At 45.4% G+C, this 18,402-nt stretch overlaps 2 protein-coding genes across 11 annotated transcripts; one reads left to right on the forward strand and one right to left on the reverse strand.

The window, feature by feature from the left end:
• Window positions 1-605: 605 nt before the first annotated feature.
• Window positions 606-8,534, reverse strand: LOC111848014 (cleavage and polyadenylation specificity factor subunit 7). 10 transcript variants are annotated; one of them, XM_072718311.1, is made up of 10 exons: window positions 8,200-8,531; window positions 7,859-7,992; window positions 7,053-7,274; window positions 6,327-6,430; window positions 5,311-5,456; window positions 4,206-4,566; window positions 3,682-3,800; window positions 2,651-2,798; window positions 1,390-1,576; window positions 606-1,142 (listed from the first exon to the last, which is right to left on the reverse strand). In XM_072718311.1, the coding sequence occupies exons 2-9, from the start codon at window positions 7,937-7,939 to the stop codon at window positions 1,390-1,392; spliced, it is 1,368 nt and encodes a 455-aa protein (XP_072574412.1). In that variant the 5' UTR covers window positions 7,940-7,992; window positions 8,200-8,531; the 3' UTR covers window positions 606-1,142. The 10 variants fall into 10 exon arrangements, with proteins under 10 accessions (XP_072574412.1, XP_072574411.1, XP_072574413.1 ...); XM_072718310.1 differs by having other exon boundaries at window positions 7,859-7,996; XM_072718312.1 differs by having other exon boundaries at window positions 8,305-8,392.
• Window positions 8,535-8,548: 14 nt separating this feature from the next.
• sdhaf2 (succinate dehydrogenase complex assembly factor 2) lies at window positions 8,549-15,947 on the forward strand. The gene is made up of 4 exons (XM_023819688.2): window positions 8,549-8,689; window positions 9,264-9,487; window positions 11,501-11,610; window positions 13,655-15,947. The coding sequence occupies exons 1-4, from the start codon at window positions 8,672-8,674 to the stop codon at window positions 13,783-13,785; spliced, it is 483 nt and encodes a 160-aa protein (XP_023675456.1). The 5' UTR covers window positions 8,549-8,671; the 3' UTR covers window positions 13,786-15,947.
• The last annotated feature ends 2,455 nt before the right edge of the window (window positions 15,948-18,402 follow it).

Here is an 18,402-nt window from a genome sequence, read left to right on the forward strand (position 1 = left end):
ATCACCTGTTGGGCTTCAATTGATGTAATTTATATAGGTGAAATCGCAGTGACCCATTACTGGATAATCGGTTTGAAATTGGATGGATGGATGATAAATGTGACAGTATTACCTTGACATCCTGGTGGCATAAGCAGTGAAATTTAAATATTAACTGAAACAGCAAGAAGCTGTAAGTTGTATTGCTAATCCTCTCTGATGTCCTGTGTCTCTGACTCCCACGAATAACCACTAATATGAACCGTGTCAATTTCACTGCATGCAAGGGCACGTATCAAAAGACAGACATTTTGTTTTATGTATATGATTATTTTATTTACAAAGTTTGAGAAACTCCATGCCACTTCTGCCATAAGGGAACATTCAACAGGACTTTTTAAATTTTACTCTTGGCCCCTTGCAAATGACCTGATCAACAACAACAAAACTAATGTAACCTGGAAAACAAAATCTTACAGTTGAAGCAATTATGTGCAGTGCTTGTGGTCTGTGGATTTTAAACAGGCTGTGTGCCCCTCAGTGAGGTATTGGTGGTGTACTTGTTAGAAGGGCTCAGTTTCCTCACTAACCCAACAAGTCAATCACACATCCCTGTATTCAGTGGCTGAATTGACATCTTTTGAGTTTTCATTTATTACAAAAACAAAGAAACACAAACAAAAAGACAAACAGCATAGTTTAACATATCAAAAACTAAGGTTGTCTGCTGGCCTGTGGCAAATGCCATAGTCCTTAACCGCAGCACACAAACTCCTGTGGTCCAAATTAAATTACAAAACAATGTTAATTAAAAGGCTTTCTATGAGGAACACCAGAAACACTGGTGAGAACACTGGGTTCAGCTAAAGGGAGAGTAATTTCCAGCAGCTATGAACAGATCTGGTGAATCTTAGATTTAAGTACATCTGCACACTTGGACTTTGAACCTGGGACCTCTTTATCATCCTGCTGCGCGCGCGCGCGCTCTCTCTCTCTCTCTCTCTCTCTCTCTCTCTCTCTCTCTCTCACCCACTTTGTTCATTCCTCCATTCCTCCAACATTTAAAGATTCTCCAGCAGTTCAGAAGCTTGAGAAATAAGCTCCCCAGTCTCCTCCTGACTTTGTCTGGCTCTGGGAAGGAGTGGTGAAGGACTTGAGATGTCCTACAGGAAAAGGATTACGGACAGATCCAAGTCACCAGGATGTGGAATAAAAAAAAAAAAAGGTAGGCGGAGAAATTAATAACGGGTCTAATATGTAGACGAAAGGTGACAGAAGTAAAAAAAATAATAATAATAAAAAAAATGCTCTGGTTATTCTTGACAGGAAGTTATCACCGGTTGGGTACTGCCATGCAAACAGGTACAAGCTTCATCCTGCGGGGGGCGCCAGAGGGCCGCTCTGGCCTACCTAGCGGTGGTGATCCCGGTGCTCTCTGTGCCGCTCCCTCTCGCGCAGCCGCTCTCTCTCCAGGCTGGCCGATCGATCACGGTGTCTCCGCGACACTCCTGCGGCCTCCCAGACGTGGCTGTGGGAGGTCTCCCGGTCGCGGTCCCTCTCCCGGTCGCGGTCCCGATCTCGGGAGCGGTGTCTCTTTCTGAAAAGGACAAGTTTGGCATTCAGAAAGAACAGACCACCACCAGGCAAGAAGCAGGGCCTTCAGTCAGCCATGTAGACCTCATGCAGACACCCCTAAAGACCTACAGACACCATTAAAAGAAATATATTTATAATGAACATGAAAGCCAGTCGAAATGTGTACTTCTTGTTTGTTGAGATGAATAACAGAGCAGGATGACGTTGGTATCTGTACCTCTGAGGGTCCAATGATGGATCTCGGTCATAGTCCTTCATTCAAAAAACAAACTAAACTGGGCAAACATAGAAAAACCGACCCGTTTACGTCATCCTTGTTTACCCATGGATTTCAACACATTAACTTACACACACTTATATACACGTATGCGCACGATTCACAGCTCTCACTGAAAGCTTACTTTTGAATGAAGGACTATGAAGGATATCGATCATCGGACCCTTTCAGAGGTACGGTACACTGAGGTCGGCATCCTTTGAGCAGTGGGTACTTTGTTATTCACGTAAACAAACAAGCAGCACACATTTCGTCTGGCTTTCATGCTGGAATATTATAAATACATTTCTTTTAATGGCATTATGATCGGAAACTTCTATGTTTTGTAATTTTATCATTTTCTGACTTTTTTTTCCTTGAAATAAATGTTTTATGAGTTTTTAGTTTTACAACCAGCTTGGGGTACGCCAGGGGTCCCTGAGGAATAAGTACCGGCTTAGTAGAGACTGAAACTCATTAGCACACAGTTGGTGGTGTAAATTACACTCTTAACTCGTTTTCATTATGAATTTATTTAACATTCAATACACACACACTGAAGTAAAACAAGAAGAGCCTAGTCTTGTGAAAAAAATGTGGACACAGCGGTCGTGCCGGTTGCTTGCCATTCCCTGCAGTCGGCTGTTCAATATCGCAATATCGCTCATGACAGCCCTATACAACCGGAGTATCAATCACACACACACACACACACACACACACACACACACACATAATGGCGCACACACACACACACATAATGACAGCTATGTCACATGCAGAGGAATGCAGAGGCACATACAGGGAGTCTCGACTGACCTGGACCCGTAGGACTTGCTCTCGATGGAGAAGAGGCAGTCCTTCAGGGAGGTGACCAGCACTCTGCAACATTCGTCTCCAGACACCCGGGACTGCTTGATGACAGCGATGGCGGTGAGGAGGGTCTCAATGGCCAGGGGGAAGTCTCCTTAGAGGGGGAAGAGCCCGGTTAGACAGAAGCCAGGAAACATCCCAGTGGACACAGCAAGCAGGAGAACCAAAGTGCACTAAAGTCAAATCAAGTCTTCTTCAGTTAATTTTTCATTTTTATTCCCTAGCTTGAGGAATCAGTATACAGCAGTGTTTCCCAGTCTGGTCCTCAGGGACCCACAGACAGTCCAGGTTTTTGCTCGGAAGCTACAGCAGAAATGTGCAAAAACATGCACTGCCTGGCAGGGAGCAAAAACATGCACTGCCTGGCAGGGAGCAAAAACATGCACTGCCTGGCAGGGAACAAAAACATGCACTGCCTGGCAGAGAGCATGGAGGGAGCAAAAACATGGACCGACTGTGGGTCCCCAAGGACCGGATCGGGAAATGCCAGTATACAGCTTACCATGACTCACACAAATCGTCTGAAATTCCATTACTTAAGTAACAAATCATGGCAGAAAAAGTTTTACAAGCCCTGGAAACTAAGTCAGCCTCTCGCTTGATTATCAAGAGGGGATATTCCCCCCCCCCCCCCCAACTCCCAGCAACTGCAGAAAAGTCTGAGTTTAAGTGTACATAACACTAAAGTACATAACACTAAAGGGTTAGAAAAAGCAACGGTGTCAGAAATGCGAAAAGCGCAGGGGCTCATGTGCTGCCTCATGGACGAGCCAGAGCTGGCGGGTTTAATGGAGACTAATCACACACCACACTGAGCGCTTATTAACACATCAGGCGTGTCCTGTTCCAGGCTGGGAATGGTGTGCACCTTTAATGTCGACATTTTAATGTGAATGCGCCACATGACAGAAACCACAAGGGAGAACGTTTATGAATGCAACATAAAACCCAGCCGTCGGCTCAGCACAGCCGCTGACCTGCGGTGGCTCCGGACACAGCCTTGGTGATGGCACTGCTGGCAATGGCTCTGTTCCTGTTCATGAGCTCCTCAAACTCCCCTTCCGGCACAGGGGGTGTGGGTGCATCTCGCCCCCTGCTGGAGAGAATAGCTCACTGCACCACTGCTGAGTACACCATTTAATATTAGGGAGTATTTTTATTGTAGCATTTATAAAAATAGCAGTAATAGTCATTGCTAAGGAGGGAGAGCCGTTTCTGGCCCTCTCCTGAAGCATTAGGATAGACACTTAAAACCAGCGTTTCCCAAATCGGTCCTTGGGGAGCCACAGACAGTCCATGTTTTTGCTCCCTCCCAGCTCGCACAAGTGTGGACTGTCTGGCAGGGAGCTCGCAGGGAGCAAAAACATGGACAAACTGTAGGTCTCCAAGTACCGCACTGGGAAACACTGCAGTTTAAACAACGTATGAAAGCAGCTGAAGCCGATGTAGTACCACATCCCAGCATGCCCTGGGGCAGTGACCCCTTTATAACAGGACTCACGTGCTGTGGCTGTAAGCTGGGTTGGTATAGCTCTCCTGCGAGGGGGGGAAGAAGGCGGGGTTCAGGTGCAGGGATGGGGCGGGGTGGCTGGGCAGGGGAGGCAGCAGCGGCGGGTAGATGTGAGGCAGCGGGGGAGGAGGGGGCACATGGGGTGGGGGGTGGAGGAAGGGGGGTGACGGGTCCGGTCCAAATGGCGGGGGGCGGGCATAGAAGGGTGGGGGCAAAGAGGGGGGCTTGCAGACTGGAGGGTGAGGCAGCTGCGGGTGGGGGAGGGAGGGCTGCTGGTGATCAGGGGAGGAGCCGGGGGGGCGCCCATCTCCGAAATCTGATGGCTCTCTGGAGTTGGAACGCTGTGGAACACCTGGATAGACAGAAAGGGGAGAGGGAAAAACAGGATTGAGAGATGGAGAAGGAGAAGAAAAAAAAAGAGGACTGATTTCAGTCCTTATGTCTTTACTTTTAAAATGTATAAACAGAAATGTACAACCTTTACAATCATTTTACCCTAATTGTGTTTAACTGCATAAAGATCACACTGAGTAAAGTTACGCTGCAGCAGCCTTCTAAGGCAGAGTGTGGAGACCCTGAGGCAACTGGGTTCACTCAGAAGGGACCAAGCTTCTTATGGCTGCCTTAACTGGCCTGTGTCTCTACAGCGGCGTCGCCCAATCCGGTCCTTGGGGATCCGCACACAGTCCACGTTCTTATTGGAAAAATGCGGACAGTTTGGCAGGGAGCAAAAACGTGGACTGGCTGTGAGTCCCCAGACTGGGAAACACCGCTGTGCAGAAGTCTAGGGTGCGGAAAGACGAGCTTCTATCGGAGGAGGAAAGTAATCGCTATCCATTGAACAGAACAGGAACAGTTCACCACCACTATCATAATATCACAATGCTTTTAGGTCAGATTACTCCAGGGGTGTGGAACAGTAGCTCACTCTTTAGCATTGTATCTTTACCTGGTGTTTAAGTTTGGAAAATGGATGGAAGGATGTCTGGTGTCTCCCTTGTGGTGTGAGGAGAGTAGTAGGTGCTGCTCTATGCCATATTTCATAGCTGTTTTTGTGTAGAAACCGAAGGAAGTGCAGGATCCCGTCCAGACTCACGTTTCTTGGCCAAAGACTCGAAGAGGGAGAAGTTCTGGCGTGTGGCGAAGCGGCAGTCCACCTTCTCCCCGTCGATGTGACACTGCGGCAGCGTGTCCAGGAGACGCTGCAGGGAGGCCTCTGAGGACACCACCACCTCGGCATACCTGCAGTGACGCAGCAAGGGACACAGGGTTGCGGCACTGGGGCCAGCACAGAGAAACACAGAGAGCCGCAGCTACTGCCCCGAGACCAGCAGGAGGGGGCCAAGAATTCCTACACAGAGACACTGCACTGACATTAATATGAATACACAAAAATGGCCAGTCGGTTTCAACCCAGCATCTGACTGTCTACATAACTGTACGCAGAGGTGGAGAATTTAGGTCCAGATGGTACAAATTCAAAGCAACCGGTTGAGTATAAAGAGTCACAGTCACAGTAACTCAGCTGGTAGGTTGAAACAAAACCTTGGTCTGAATTTGTACTGTCTGGACCTGAAATCTCCACCTCTGGTCACAGGAACAGCAAATGATGGAACACAGTGAGATCTGGAAAGTCAGGGTTGGGCTGAAAGTCGAGGGGCAAATAGCAGGACAGATTCTCTGTAGAGAAAGTGTGACTGAAAAGGTGGCTCACTGGGTCCCACTGTTATCTCACACCTCTAAGACTGGGGGTTTGAACCTTAGCTCTGCTCTATGTGTGGATCTACTCCTGCTTCCTCCTATCCAAAAACATGCAGTTAGGCTAACTGGCATCTCTAATTGCCCATAGCGTGTGAGAGAATGTGGCATCCTATTCAGGTTGTATCCCTGCCTTGTGTTCTGCGTTGCCTGGGACAACCTCCACCCCCCCCCCACCCACCCACCACCCTGTGGATGGATGGATTCCCTGGACAGAAAGTGCTGGTTAACGCTGCATGTGCGGAGCCAGTGGCTGGGTTCCCCTCTTGGCTTCCAGTCCTTATCAGCGCCCCTAATGAACCCAAATTCAAGAATCTGTTGCAAGAAAAGCAGGCCTGCCGGCTGCCGTCTCACCCCCTGGACTGGCCGTTAGCTCTGTTCTCTGCAAATTTGATTTCCTCAATGTCCTTCACCCCAATACCACGTGCCAGGTTCAGCAGATCAGTGTCCGTGGTCCACTGCAGACAAGAGGCAGAGAATGATTAGGACTCATTTACATTCAAAGTATATTCCACCATCAGCATCACTCTCCTGGTGCTAAACTAGTTTGGAATCAGCCATAATTTTGAAACTGAGCCAGTCTCGTCATAGAAAAACTGCACACAACAGCTGATTACAACTGAATGCGACAATAAATGTAGAGATAAATTTCACACCAAACTGTCAAGCAAAACTGCACTGTACTCCAACTGAAGGCATAAAGATTTCATCTTGAATCCATGAGATCCACTTCCCAAACGTGACCTGTGTGAATGAGTTATGTAACTGTTTCAAATCTTTATCCATTAATATCTATATTCCCATGCAGTACAGCCCGCTCAGGCCTATAAGATGTTCTTGCACTAAGCATCCGGTAGAGGGTGCTAAAGAATGCAAAAAAAGCAACTGGCAAATTGAGTTAAGAGTCAATGGCGCCAGATTTGCCACCATGGTGACTTAGCAGGTCAGACATTAAGACAAGCACCATAGCGATCTTGTGTTTATGTAACACAGCATGCAAATCACATGGTAAGATGGAGAGCATAAAGCATAAAGTGTGTTTGCCACAGAGGGTATGTCTAGCATTGTGCTGTCACTCACCCAGGAAAAATTTCCCACGTATACTGCCAGTCTCTTGCTTCTCCCCCCACTGTACGTATAGAGTATTGCTGGCTTGTTCTCCGACTTTGTGGCCTCAGCCTTGCTGGGAAGGCTGGACTCACTTCCCGACAGTCTGCGCTGGGTCACAGATCCAGTGAGCACATCGTCATAGAGATCAGTGTGTTCGGTCCTCCCAACAAATGCCCCATCCTGGGGGAGAAACTGGTTAGGTACATTACTGGTTAGAAGTTTACACTGACTGTTATAGAAAATGCCATCAGGTAATCAAATAGGAAGAGGAGCACAAGAGACCAGTTTTTAGCATAAAGAAGAAATGGATGAAAAAATACTGTAATCAATAGAAACTAGATATTCTTCTTATTATTATTATACAACATTGGCTTGTACTGACAAAAGGAGGTCTACACGGAAAATTCATCCCTCTTTTAATACTTCTCCGATACTGGAGCAAAACAAAAATTTACCACTGGATAAATAATCGGTTATAAACGCTGATGCAACATTCCACAGTGAGACTGCCCCAAAGGTTAGGTAGTCGGGTGTTCGTACTAGGCAATGACGTTGCGTTCTCAAAGGATTTTTATATGCTAATAGTTTTTACAAACCTTCATTTCATTTAACTTTACTCGTTTTGACAGTCACTCAGTCAGAACCGTGTCCCACATTGTGCTCTCCACCGTTGATTGCATCATTACCGGCAGCTGAAAAGCCCGCTCTGCGTTAAACCCTAGACTACATGCCTAAATGAAAAACGCCCCACGCTTTCGAGGCACAGCTCGTCTCACCTCGGAATTGCTTTGATTGAATTCCTCGTCGCCGTAGATGTCAATGAGATCCACTGCGCCTGGCGGGCCCGCTGCCGCCATCCCCGCCAACTCGTGTTGACAATTCAGTTGCTGTCAGAAGCCTTTCACCTTGCCTAACTCCAAACCAAAAAAATCTGAGTATGTGGGTGATTTAAATATAACGTCTCAAATTCGAGCCCTTCATATGCGTTCCGCCAACTTGATATCAAAGTTGCAAAGTGCAGCAATTCGGTAATAAAACTCGCGACTGCGATCAACTCTATGTCCTAATATAACGATAACCTGTAGCTAACTGGCTAATGTCACGATTCATTTCCTACCTGGTTACCAAGTACAGATATATTCCTGACAGTTAAATCATCAACAGTCATTGTCCTTTTCTTTGCAAACAATCCGTTTCAGTACAACGTAAATTTGTACCTAACCTCCCTTCTTCCCTCCCCTCTGCAACGCCGAGCACAGCGGAACCACATCGGCTGCAGCGTAGTAAACAGTCCGGTGTGAAACATTGATAAAGACATAACGTTCCGCCTTCGGGACGAAACTTAGATATGAAGCTGACCCACAGCTGCGTTAAAGGAACTGTTTTACAATTTTTTTTACAGCATATTAAATTATAATTTTATAATAATTACATTTTACCCCTGTTATTTGAATTTAGGTTTTTTGAATACGGAAATTGGTAAATGCCCTGTCCAATATGGCGGCTCTGAGTCACGTGAATTCGAGTGAGTTCCTTCTAGGCGTTTGGTTCCGTACGGATTAGTGAGCAGTGTGACCTGCGGAGAGGCGATGCTTGCAGCTAATAGAGTACGTATTTTGGGGAAATATTTCCAACCTCCCTTTAATATAAAACATTATTCGGATTATTTCTGATTTGTTGTACAATTTTCAAGTAGTGAGATGACATTAATTTTATGCAAAATTCGTCCACCTAGCTCTCCTGTCTCATAGCAGGTTTTTAATCTTCGCGTACACATTTTAAGAGACGTTTTGAGGCTCATAATAAACCAGTGTAATGTGTATGTAATATGTAATATTTGACTGAGTGATCCTGCGATTCAGTAAAAAGCAGCATTGGTGTTCTCTCCGTCAGTGTGAAGTTTGGTAACTTTAAGAGGTTCTGTACGTTGTCTACAAAGTCCAAACTGAGAGCAGTGCACTTCCTTATAAAGTCAATGTCCACGCTATAAGTTTTCGTGGACATCGGTAAGCAATTCATGCCCTTCGGATGATCTTTATAAACTCGTTTAACTGGGTGCATGTTCAGTGGTTGTCTACGGGTTACTCCAATCCACAACGTGACCACGGCCTGTCCTCTCGATGCCACTGTGGGTGTACTTCATATTATTGATGTTAAAGATTTTTGTCGCCGTCGTTCCAGCTGGCCGTCAGACTTCGTCAGACTGCATGGCGGTCGGCATTGGCTGGCACCGTGTCAGCCCGGGGATGTCGCGGCGAGGCACCAGGAGATTCCGGCCGCAACATGATGGAGATTCCCTTACCGCCTTGGGAGGAGAGAGCGGGGGAGCCCATTGACATAAAGAGGCGGAGGCTTCTGTATGAGAGTCGCAAGAGAGGCATGTTGGAGAATTGCATCCTACTCAGGTTAGTAATAGATATGGTAACAAATTGCAAAGTGAAAGCTGTCAGATTGAAACTGTTAATTAAAACAGCAATTACACCTCTCAGCATGACATCATTTTTACTGCAGAGACTGTTAGGAGAGAGGTCTTGCCCGAGTCTATTAGTTAAATCCAATTTGAGTCGTATGAATTGTGTCAGCGATTGAAATCTCTATGATTGGTGTCAAGTAGGTTTTGATCCGTGCTAAAGCCAATGTGATCCACCTTTAAGTGATTGTGTGTGGATGTAATGCTTTTGGTGAGTAACACATAGTCTGTGTTTCATCCATCAATCTTCTAACCACTTGGGGAGGGTCACTGGGGACCTAGAGACAATCTCAGGTAGCACTGCGAAGGGGTTCACCCTGGATAGGTTCCAGGCCACCATAGGGCGCGTGCATACACACGCTCTGTGGACAATGCTGATTAGCCTAACCGCATAGCTGCACTAATGCCTAGTTGACTGCTTGACAGTATGAATGTTTACAGTGTGCACTTTGCCTCACTTGTACATCGCTTTGGAAAAAAAGCATCTACTAAATATGTAAATGTAACTTCATGTCTTTGGGTTTCTGACAGTCTGTTAGGCTGTGCCCAACGATTATTTTTGCATTGATCAACCTACCGATTATTTTATTTTATTTTTCTGATTAGTCAACTAATCTAACGATTAATTTGTTGAATCGTGTAACTTAAAATTTGAGTAATCGATAAAAAAGCTATATAAATACCAAAAAGAAAATAAATATTTTGCTAGAGATGCACAACGTATCAGTTAACATATTGGCATTGCCTGAAATTAGTTAAAAATTAAGACATCAATATTGGTCTGATGTGTTGATCTTCACTGATGTTGCCAACTGTATCAGTATTAAAAGTTAGCAGCACCAAAGCCAAAGACAGAAGTGCTTAAAGTAATGCAGATGATTGCAGAGGACGATAAGTCATCTTCTGTACGGGCGGACGAGGGATTTCTTCAGCTCATTCACCACTTAGAGGTTCGGTTGCCGCTTTCATTCTGAAGAAATAATGAATGCATCGATGTAAAAGTACAGTGAGAGACATCATTGTTTATTTTACTAATATGTGAGAACTGAATGTTTTTTTAGCTCATTAGGAGTGAACAAGAGAGAGGCGAGGTGCTGTTTGAGCGCAGACTGGCAGCTTGGTCCATCTGCACAGTGTTTCACACATCATGTAGTCAAAAGGTGAACATTATTGATGGGAACTGAGCAGAGGTCATGTCATTTGGGGCCTCGTTTAACCTGAAGCGAACCCACGAAGTAAATGACGCAAATGCCGCATCCCGCCCACTGTAAACGCAAAGCCTCATCGCTCCCAGCAGTGATATTATTCACCTGACATCTCTTTAAAGAATTGTCGTTTGTCATGCCGGGTTTTGTATGCCTTATGTGCATGTGGTGTTACCTAGAATTAGAGGGTGTGATTGTGTGGGATTTCATCACAGGGCCCCTAACCCTAATTGCACCAGGGACACTGGCTGACTCCGCTCTCAGTTGTACGCGGCTTTGGATGACAGTATCTGCTAAATAGATTCATAATCTAACTCCTTATTTTAAAATTCAAAATGCAGCAAATCTGGCCCAACATTGGCGTTCTAGTGCCATGCGTCATTTAGTGTTCCTCAGCGAACTATTTCCCCCACTTATTATTTTAGACTTTTATTGTAAATTGGTATTTGTTTCCGGTTCAAGTGTTACAGCTTTAAGGGCCAGAGCTGTCGCTTATCACTGTGCTGTAATAATTGTTGGTGTAATCATCTGTCGAAACAGTTGACACCGCAGGACTTTGAAGGCCTCCAGCAGTAGGCTGTATTGTTCCAGTTTTGAACTCTTCCTGTAGTCCTGGTACATGTGTGGGCTTCTATCTTGACTTTCATTATTAAAAGCTTTAATTCTGGCACTGCTGTATGTTACCCATGGCCTGCTTGTTGCCGGTCCTTGTTGAAGCTCTCTGGTTTTCTATCCCACTGTAGTTTGTTTGCCAAGCAATACCTGAACACCATGACTGAGGCTCAGCTAAAGCAGTATGACCGGCTGATCAACGAGCCAAGTAATGACTGGGACATCTATTACTGGGCCACAGGTACGGAGGGATGCAGCTGTCGAGGGCCGGGCGGCGATCTGACATGCGATTAATGAATCCCGGGCTCTGGCCAAGACAAGCAGCTCCGTATGGTGACAGCGATGGTAGATAACAAGCTGGGAGTATGGGCTGCCATGACACAACTTCTTGTGTCTTAATTAAGCTTCATTTAAATATTATTACAATACTGATTATAGCCAAAGTGACAGCTAATTTAAAATAAAGATACCTTGTGTTAATAAGCATATTAATGTATGTTCTGGCTGCCCCATGCTTCCAGGAATGGCCTCCAGGCTAACAGGTCCTGCTGTGAGATGCAGAAATGGCCTGTTAACTTAATTTGAATTTTCTATCCCATATAATCGATAGAGTAGAAATCTGTGTGAATAACATGTATTTTTATTAATTAATTATAGCGAACTATTGAATATATTCAGTGACAAAAAAAAGTTAAGCACCCAGACAGAATGGTGGAAATGAAATGAATCTGCACGTGGTGAAAGGTCATGTGACTGTATCGCAGTGACTAATATCAGATCAAACGGACAACAGAGTTGGCAGTATGGGCACACTGCTAGTCCCAGGTTAGTAGGGCACCAAACCCCCCCGGCCTGGATTCATGCAGCGATACGGTGTGTGAGGGAGTTGTACAGCCGTTGTATCCTCTCCTGTAGCAAGTCGGCCCACAGATGTTGTAACTGGCCCTCGAGATCCTGCAGATTGACGCTGGGTCTGAGTTAACACCCGAGCTGATCTCACGCATGTTTGATTGAAAGGGAAAGATTGGGGGACCTGGCTGGCCGCAGGAGGACCTCAACATGACGCAGGCAGTCCATAGACACGTGCCGTGTGTGGACAGGCGTTGTTTTGTTGACAGACTGTACCAGGATACTGTCTCAGGAGGGGTGAGACATGCGGACGCAGGATGTCACTGATGTAGCGCTGTGCCGTCAGGGTCCCCCGAATCACTACCAGAGATGACCTGAGGTCATACCCTATGGCTCCCCACACCATGATGTCATACCTGAGCTGGTGTTAACGGCAGCCTACGCATGGGACAGTGAACCAGTCATCAGTGCGGGATGATACGGGGTGCTGCAGAGAGTCCAATACCTGGGTCCAGGTGGCAGGTGCAGATGTCACGGGGTTCTGTAATACTTGGTGCACAATATGACGATCCTCCCTTGGTGTGGTCTGTCTTGGGCGACCGGAACCTTCACAACGTGTGTGGGTGCCCTCACGTGTCCATTGGATCCAACATCGGGTGACTGTGACATCTGCATGCCCCACATGCCGGGCAATTGCACGATACGACCATCCGGCCTCATGCAAACCCACAGTGCGACCCCTATCAAACTCTGTCAAGTGCTGGTAATGCTGTCTAATACGTCTACGAGGCATCCTCTGTGTCTGGTGACTAGACGTGTCAGCTCCTCAAACTGAGTCATGTACATACCCATCGCTGGTCTGCACATGTACCAAATTACATCCAAATCAGACCATTACTTCTGGGTGCTTAACTTTTTTCTTTTTGTCACTGAGTGTATGTGTTGTGAATGCTCTGTTTAGTTTTAGCTTTTACAAAAAAACCCATATTAATGAAATACTGAGCTGTTGGATGTTGGAGGTTTGCAGCCCTGTCTCCAACCATTCTACACTCCTTTATCTTATAGTGCTTTACTCATTTTCAGTGTCAGGTCAGATGGGGGCAATAATTAAGTTTGTACAGACTGAATCCCTGTGTATTCACTACCAAAGATAGCCTTAAATGGTGTTAAAGACCCACCGTTTTCTTCTTCTATTATCAGCCAATAAGAATTGCCATCATAGTGTTAGCAGATAAAAATCTTATCTTGTATTTGATTTAATCATCCTTTTGGTAATTCTCAGTTATGCAAGTGTTCTGTATTACTTTGACTTATGGAGTGCTCCAGCATTTGCTGTCCACTTTGGGTGCGTGTGTGTGTGTGTGTGTGTGTGTGTGTGTTTGTGTGTGTTTTCTATTAATGGTTTTTTTTCCTCCTGTGCCCCTCCCACCCGGAAGAGGCCACACCGACACCTGCCTGCTATCAGGGAGAAGTGATGCACCTGTTGCAGGAATTTGCCAAGAACAGACAACAGGAGCAGAGGCTTAGGGCACCAGACCTGGAGTATCTGGACACTGGAAATCAGTGATACATCTGGCTTTAGTTCTGCTCTGGCTGCACCGATTTCATTTCTCCACCCATTGGATACATTTGCATGTCTGTTAGATGAGACACAACATTGCAGCCTCCATAATGTCACCAGTTGAGCCTCTGCAGCTAGGGAGATATTAAAAGCGTTTGCGTGTACATGAAATATTTATACAGTAGATTAGTAAAGCTCAATATATGTCTGGCCAGATCAGTAGCATTTAACTGTCTCTTGGGCCTGTCTACACCAGTAAGAGGGAATCATATGAAGACCAGAGATTAATGTCAGTCACCAGTAGAGTTAAGGCGTCCAACCCATGGGGAGGATCTGTGCTTTTCTTTACCACTGCATCACTTTCCAGTTCGGTAAAACCAGTGAGCAGATCTCAGAAAAGCAAAGTGATTGGTCCCAGTGAGGCTTGTACGCCGAGGTGCTGTCACTGGTGCTGGGAAGTCATATGCTAATCTTTGTGCTTTCTGCTATGATGCAGTGTCTGATGGAGAATAACTACTTGACGTAGATATACATAGATCATCGGCTTTAATGGTTACGACTTAAACCTGTCAGATAATTAAATTAAATTAAATTAAATTAAGTGGAAAGATAGTTTTGCTCAAAATTTCTGACTTCAGCATTTCAAAATAAATGTATATAGAAGCAGCGCCACCTAGAGGCAGGATGTTATTCTTTGCTCTGAGTCACGACGCACCGCTGTCCAGGAATAAAGACTCGAGGAAGGAATCATGTCACAGAGCCATGGAGAAATGTGCGTGTTTTAAAGCTTTCTCTTGGTCAACTGCTTTCTGCTCACTAATTTTGTTTTTAGTCAATATTTGGGAACCGGTGTTGCATAATAGCAAAATATGCTAGGCGAAGCAAACCGTACTGTCTATGGAAGGAAATTAGCCCCAAACAGCTGATTTTATTACTTGCAAAGATATGAGCATTACTTGGTGAGGAGTTCTACTATAATCAAGGTGGATTTTCTCATTCAATAACTGCAAGTGATGACCACTGGAGGGCAGTAAAATCCTGCAGTAGAACAGTATATATGGCGCGAACTTAAAGGGTTTTTGACCAAATTGACCTCAACTGGCAGGGGTACTGTAAAGGCGGGGGGAGTTAGGACAATTCCACACAGGGGCCCTAAAAAATTTGGAATATAATTGCATTGGTATTGGTTGGGGGCCCATATGATGTGCTTCCTTGGGCCCCTGATATCTCTAGCATAACCCCTATCAACAGGTAAATTTACCATGGGCACCCCAACAACTGCTAATGTGTATCATTTTTCTAACAAAAATCAATATTTTTCTTGCTGCAGGTACCATAAGTAAATAAATAATGTTATTTGGTACCATACTTTGTAAATATTATTCCCAAACAATAATGTATTCATTGAGTCCACAGGTGATAATCTTTATTGATACAACACTTGTAGAAATTGTAAGGTCTGCAATTTAAATACCAGATGAAAATTCTTTATATGTAATTACTTAGGTACATTTATGTGCCCTTTCCATGTCAGTCTATATATGCACTTTACACTTCTGTCATTCTCATTTTGTTCCTCAGTTAATTTTTCTCATTCTCTGTTTCAAATTATTGCCCTCCCCCAGCCATTCTCTCCATCTGTCCTCCAAGGCTGCAGACCATCAGAGCCTGTCTCTGCCTAACAGCTGCTGACAGAGTGAAGCTTCCTACCTATCTCTATCTCCCAGACATATCATGTCAGCTCTGTGGCACTGGGCTTTTCCTCCACAGACAGCAGCGTTGAGATGCCTGGGGAAAGGGGAGGGGGGCCATCTAGGGCCACAGTTTATTGCAGACACATAACGGGGGAGGGGGGCGGCTGCCATAGAGCACTGCAGTCACTGCTTCACTGCTTGATATGGCTGTTTGGCTGCATGTCACTGAATGTGCGTCTTCAGAAAAGTGTGTGTTTCTGTTGGTTCGTCGACATGTTCTCCTTGACTCCAGGAACACTTGCTTGTTCCCACTTTGATATGTGAAGTATAAATGGAAATTCAAAAGCTTTTGTTACGGAACGTAAAGATTTATAAATCTCAATAGCACAAAAAGCATCAGGTTTAGATATCCTGCACTTATACTAGAAACCCTTGTTATTGTAGAAATCCAAATAAATGAGAAATACGTTGTAAGTATCTGATACATGTCTGATATAGTGAGGCTTCAGCAAAGTGTAACTCGGGACGGGAGAGGTATGGGGGAAGCTCTGCATTTCCTTAAATAGCCCTGAGTGATGTAATCAGGGGTCTCCCACAGAGTGAATTGTACGCAGCCTTCTGTTGTAGTTGGGAAGGACACCACCTCACTGCCCCGGCACCTGGCCACTGCACGCCCAGCAATCTTTCCATCCTGTGAACCTCCATGGCCCCCAATGTGTGCTCCTCCCCACTGGCTCTGTTTCCTATCTCTCTACCAGTGTATTTGCATGTCAGATCCGAGCTCGATGTCAATACCTGATGGTATGCCGATCCTCTGATCTGCTGTGGATTTAACTCTGGGGCTCAGCCCTCATGCCATCCATCGTCCAACCTGCTTATCCTACTGGGTTGCGGGGGGGTCCGGAGCCTATCCCGGAAGCAAAGGGCACAAGGCAGGGAACAACCCTGGACAGGGGGGCCAGCCCATCGCAGGGCACACTCACACACCATTCACACCTATGGGCAATTTTAGCAGTTCCAATTAGCCTCAGCATGTCTTTGGACTGTGGGAGGTAACCAGCATACCCAGAGGAAACCCCACAACAACACATGGAGAACATGCAAACTCCACACACATGTAACCCAGGCAGAGACTCGAACCCAGGTCCCAGAGGTGTGAAGCAACAGTGCTAACCACCATGCCGCCCCCCCCCATGCCATTAATGCTTAAATCGAAACTGAATGCCTCTGAACTCCCCCCTGTCCGTTCTGTCTGGAGAATATTGCACTTTCCCATTCATTTGTAAAAAATTCAGTGTTCCACTCCCAGGCCTCACCTCTCTGTCCCTTTCATTCTCGCCTTCGATTTATCCCCAAGGAAATGCAAAGCGCAAAAAAAGAGACAGTCACTCAAATGCTCCGCCAATGTATCCTAAACTCAAATTGCTTTCCATTGGTTCAGATGGAGGCACAGGTGGGTTTTGTATCCCACAGGTCATGAAGACCAGGTTCAGACGCAAACGAAAGAGAGAATCATCCACAGTCATGCCAGTTTACAGAAGTGATCACACTGCACTCAGCTGGGGAGTGAAGTCTGCTAAATGCAGCACCTGTCTCACTGCGATATCAAAGTCAGTTAATTAATTTTTATTATTATTTCGTCAGAAACATGCTCACATGCATTTCCCGCAATGCGGCTTTAATAAGCCTGAATATTTCAGCTGCAGCATGATTTTTTCTTGAATGTATGTCAGAAACGCCCATGGTTGTATTTTGAAGTGCTCCGGTGATACTGGGGTGAAAGCCCTGTGTTCGGTGAAATCTCAGCTGCATCCTCAGCAACTTTAATCTTGCTTCTTCTACACGCGTATCCCTGCGCAGACTTATCAATAATCCATTTAATGTACTCGTATCCATTCACACAGGTGCACACTCAGAAGAGCTCTGAATCATATTCCCCACCGGCAGAAAAATCAAAAACCCTCGGTATATTCAGCCTGCCGCAAGATTCAGTGCGGAGGGTTAATGTTTACAGCAACGGTAACAGGAGGTAAGAAATAAAGAGTCAGTATTGGCTAATGGGGAAATCAGTGTTACATTGTTGTCATGCACATAAACACTGACACTCTAGAACATCAGATCTGTAGGCAATTTATTTGTGTCTATTTTTAATTGATTTTGGCAGATTCAACGTCCATATGCATTTGGTATACAGACAGTTGTTTAATTGGAGCAAAGAATTAACGCACCATATGTTCTGTCTAAACAGACATGATTAGTTTATTTGTGTATTAATTTATTAATTGATGCATATCAAACACAAAGTATGGCTTAATTGTGTATTTTATACACTCATCTTCTAGCCACTTATCCAGTACAGAACTGCAGTAAGCCTAGATCCTGCCCCAGAAGGGTGCACAGCGGGGGTTACCCCGGACAGTATGTCATGGCATGCATCATGGGCATTTAAGAGACTCTAATTTCCCTGCCCAGCTGTTTTTGGATTTGGACTTCAGCGGGAAACTGGAATACCCGGGGGAAGCCCGAACGGCATCAACTCCTCACACATAGGGTGGGGTTAAGATTCAAACCCCCAGCTGCATCAGGCAACTGTGCTACTCACTCAACCACTGTGTCTCTCTTCTGTCTATTCTGTTGGTTCAGGCTTTATTCATTCAGAACTGAAGGTTTGTCTTCTGTTATGTATCTATGTGCTTATAGAGATGAAATGTGCAAATGTCGGGATAACTGGGCACAGCTGGTGCTATGCTTGTGGTAGTGGAATGTATAGCACCTCACCTGAGTTACTGCAGTTAGCCTCCAGTTTTTATAAAAACTGTAAACACTTAGTTTCCTTGAAAATAATAACAATTATGCATCCCTAGCTAGCATGCAGAGACATGCATGCTTAAATGTCCCCAAAATCCCAATCAAAAAGGCTTCACACTCA

This window comes from Paramormyrops kingsleyae, chromosome 11 (genome assembly GCF_048594095.1).
Source record: "Paramormyrops kingsleyae isolate MSU_618 chromosome 11, PKINGS_0.4, whole genome shotgun sequence".
In the NCBI taxonomy this organism is placed as follows: domain Eukaryota; kingdom Metazoa; phylum Chordata; class Actinopteri; order Osteoglossiformes; family Mormyridae; genus Paramormyrops; species Paramormyrops kingsleyae.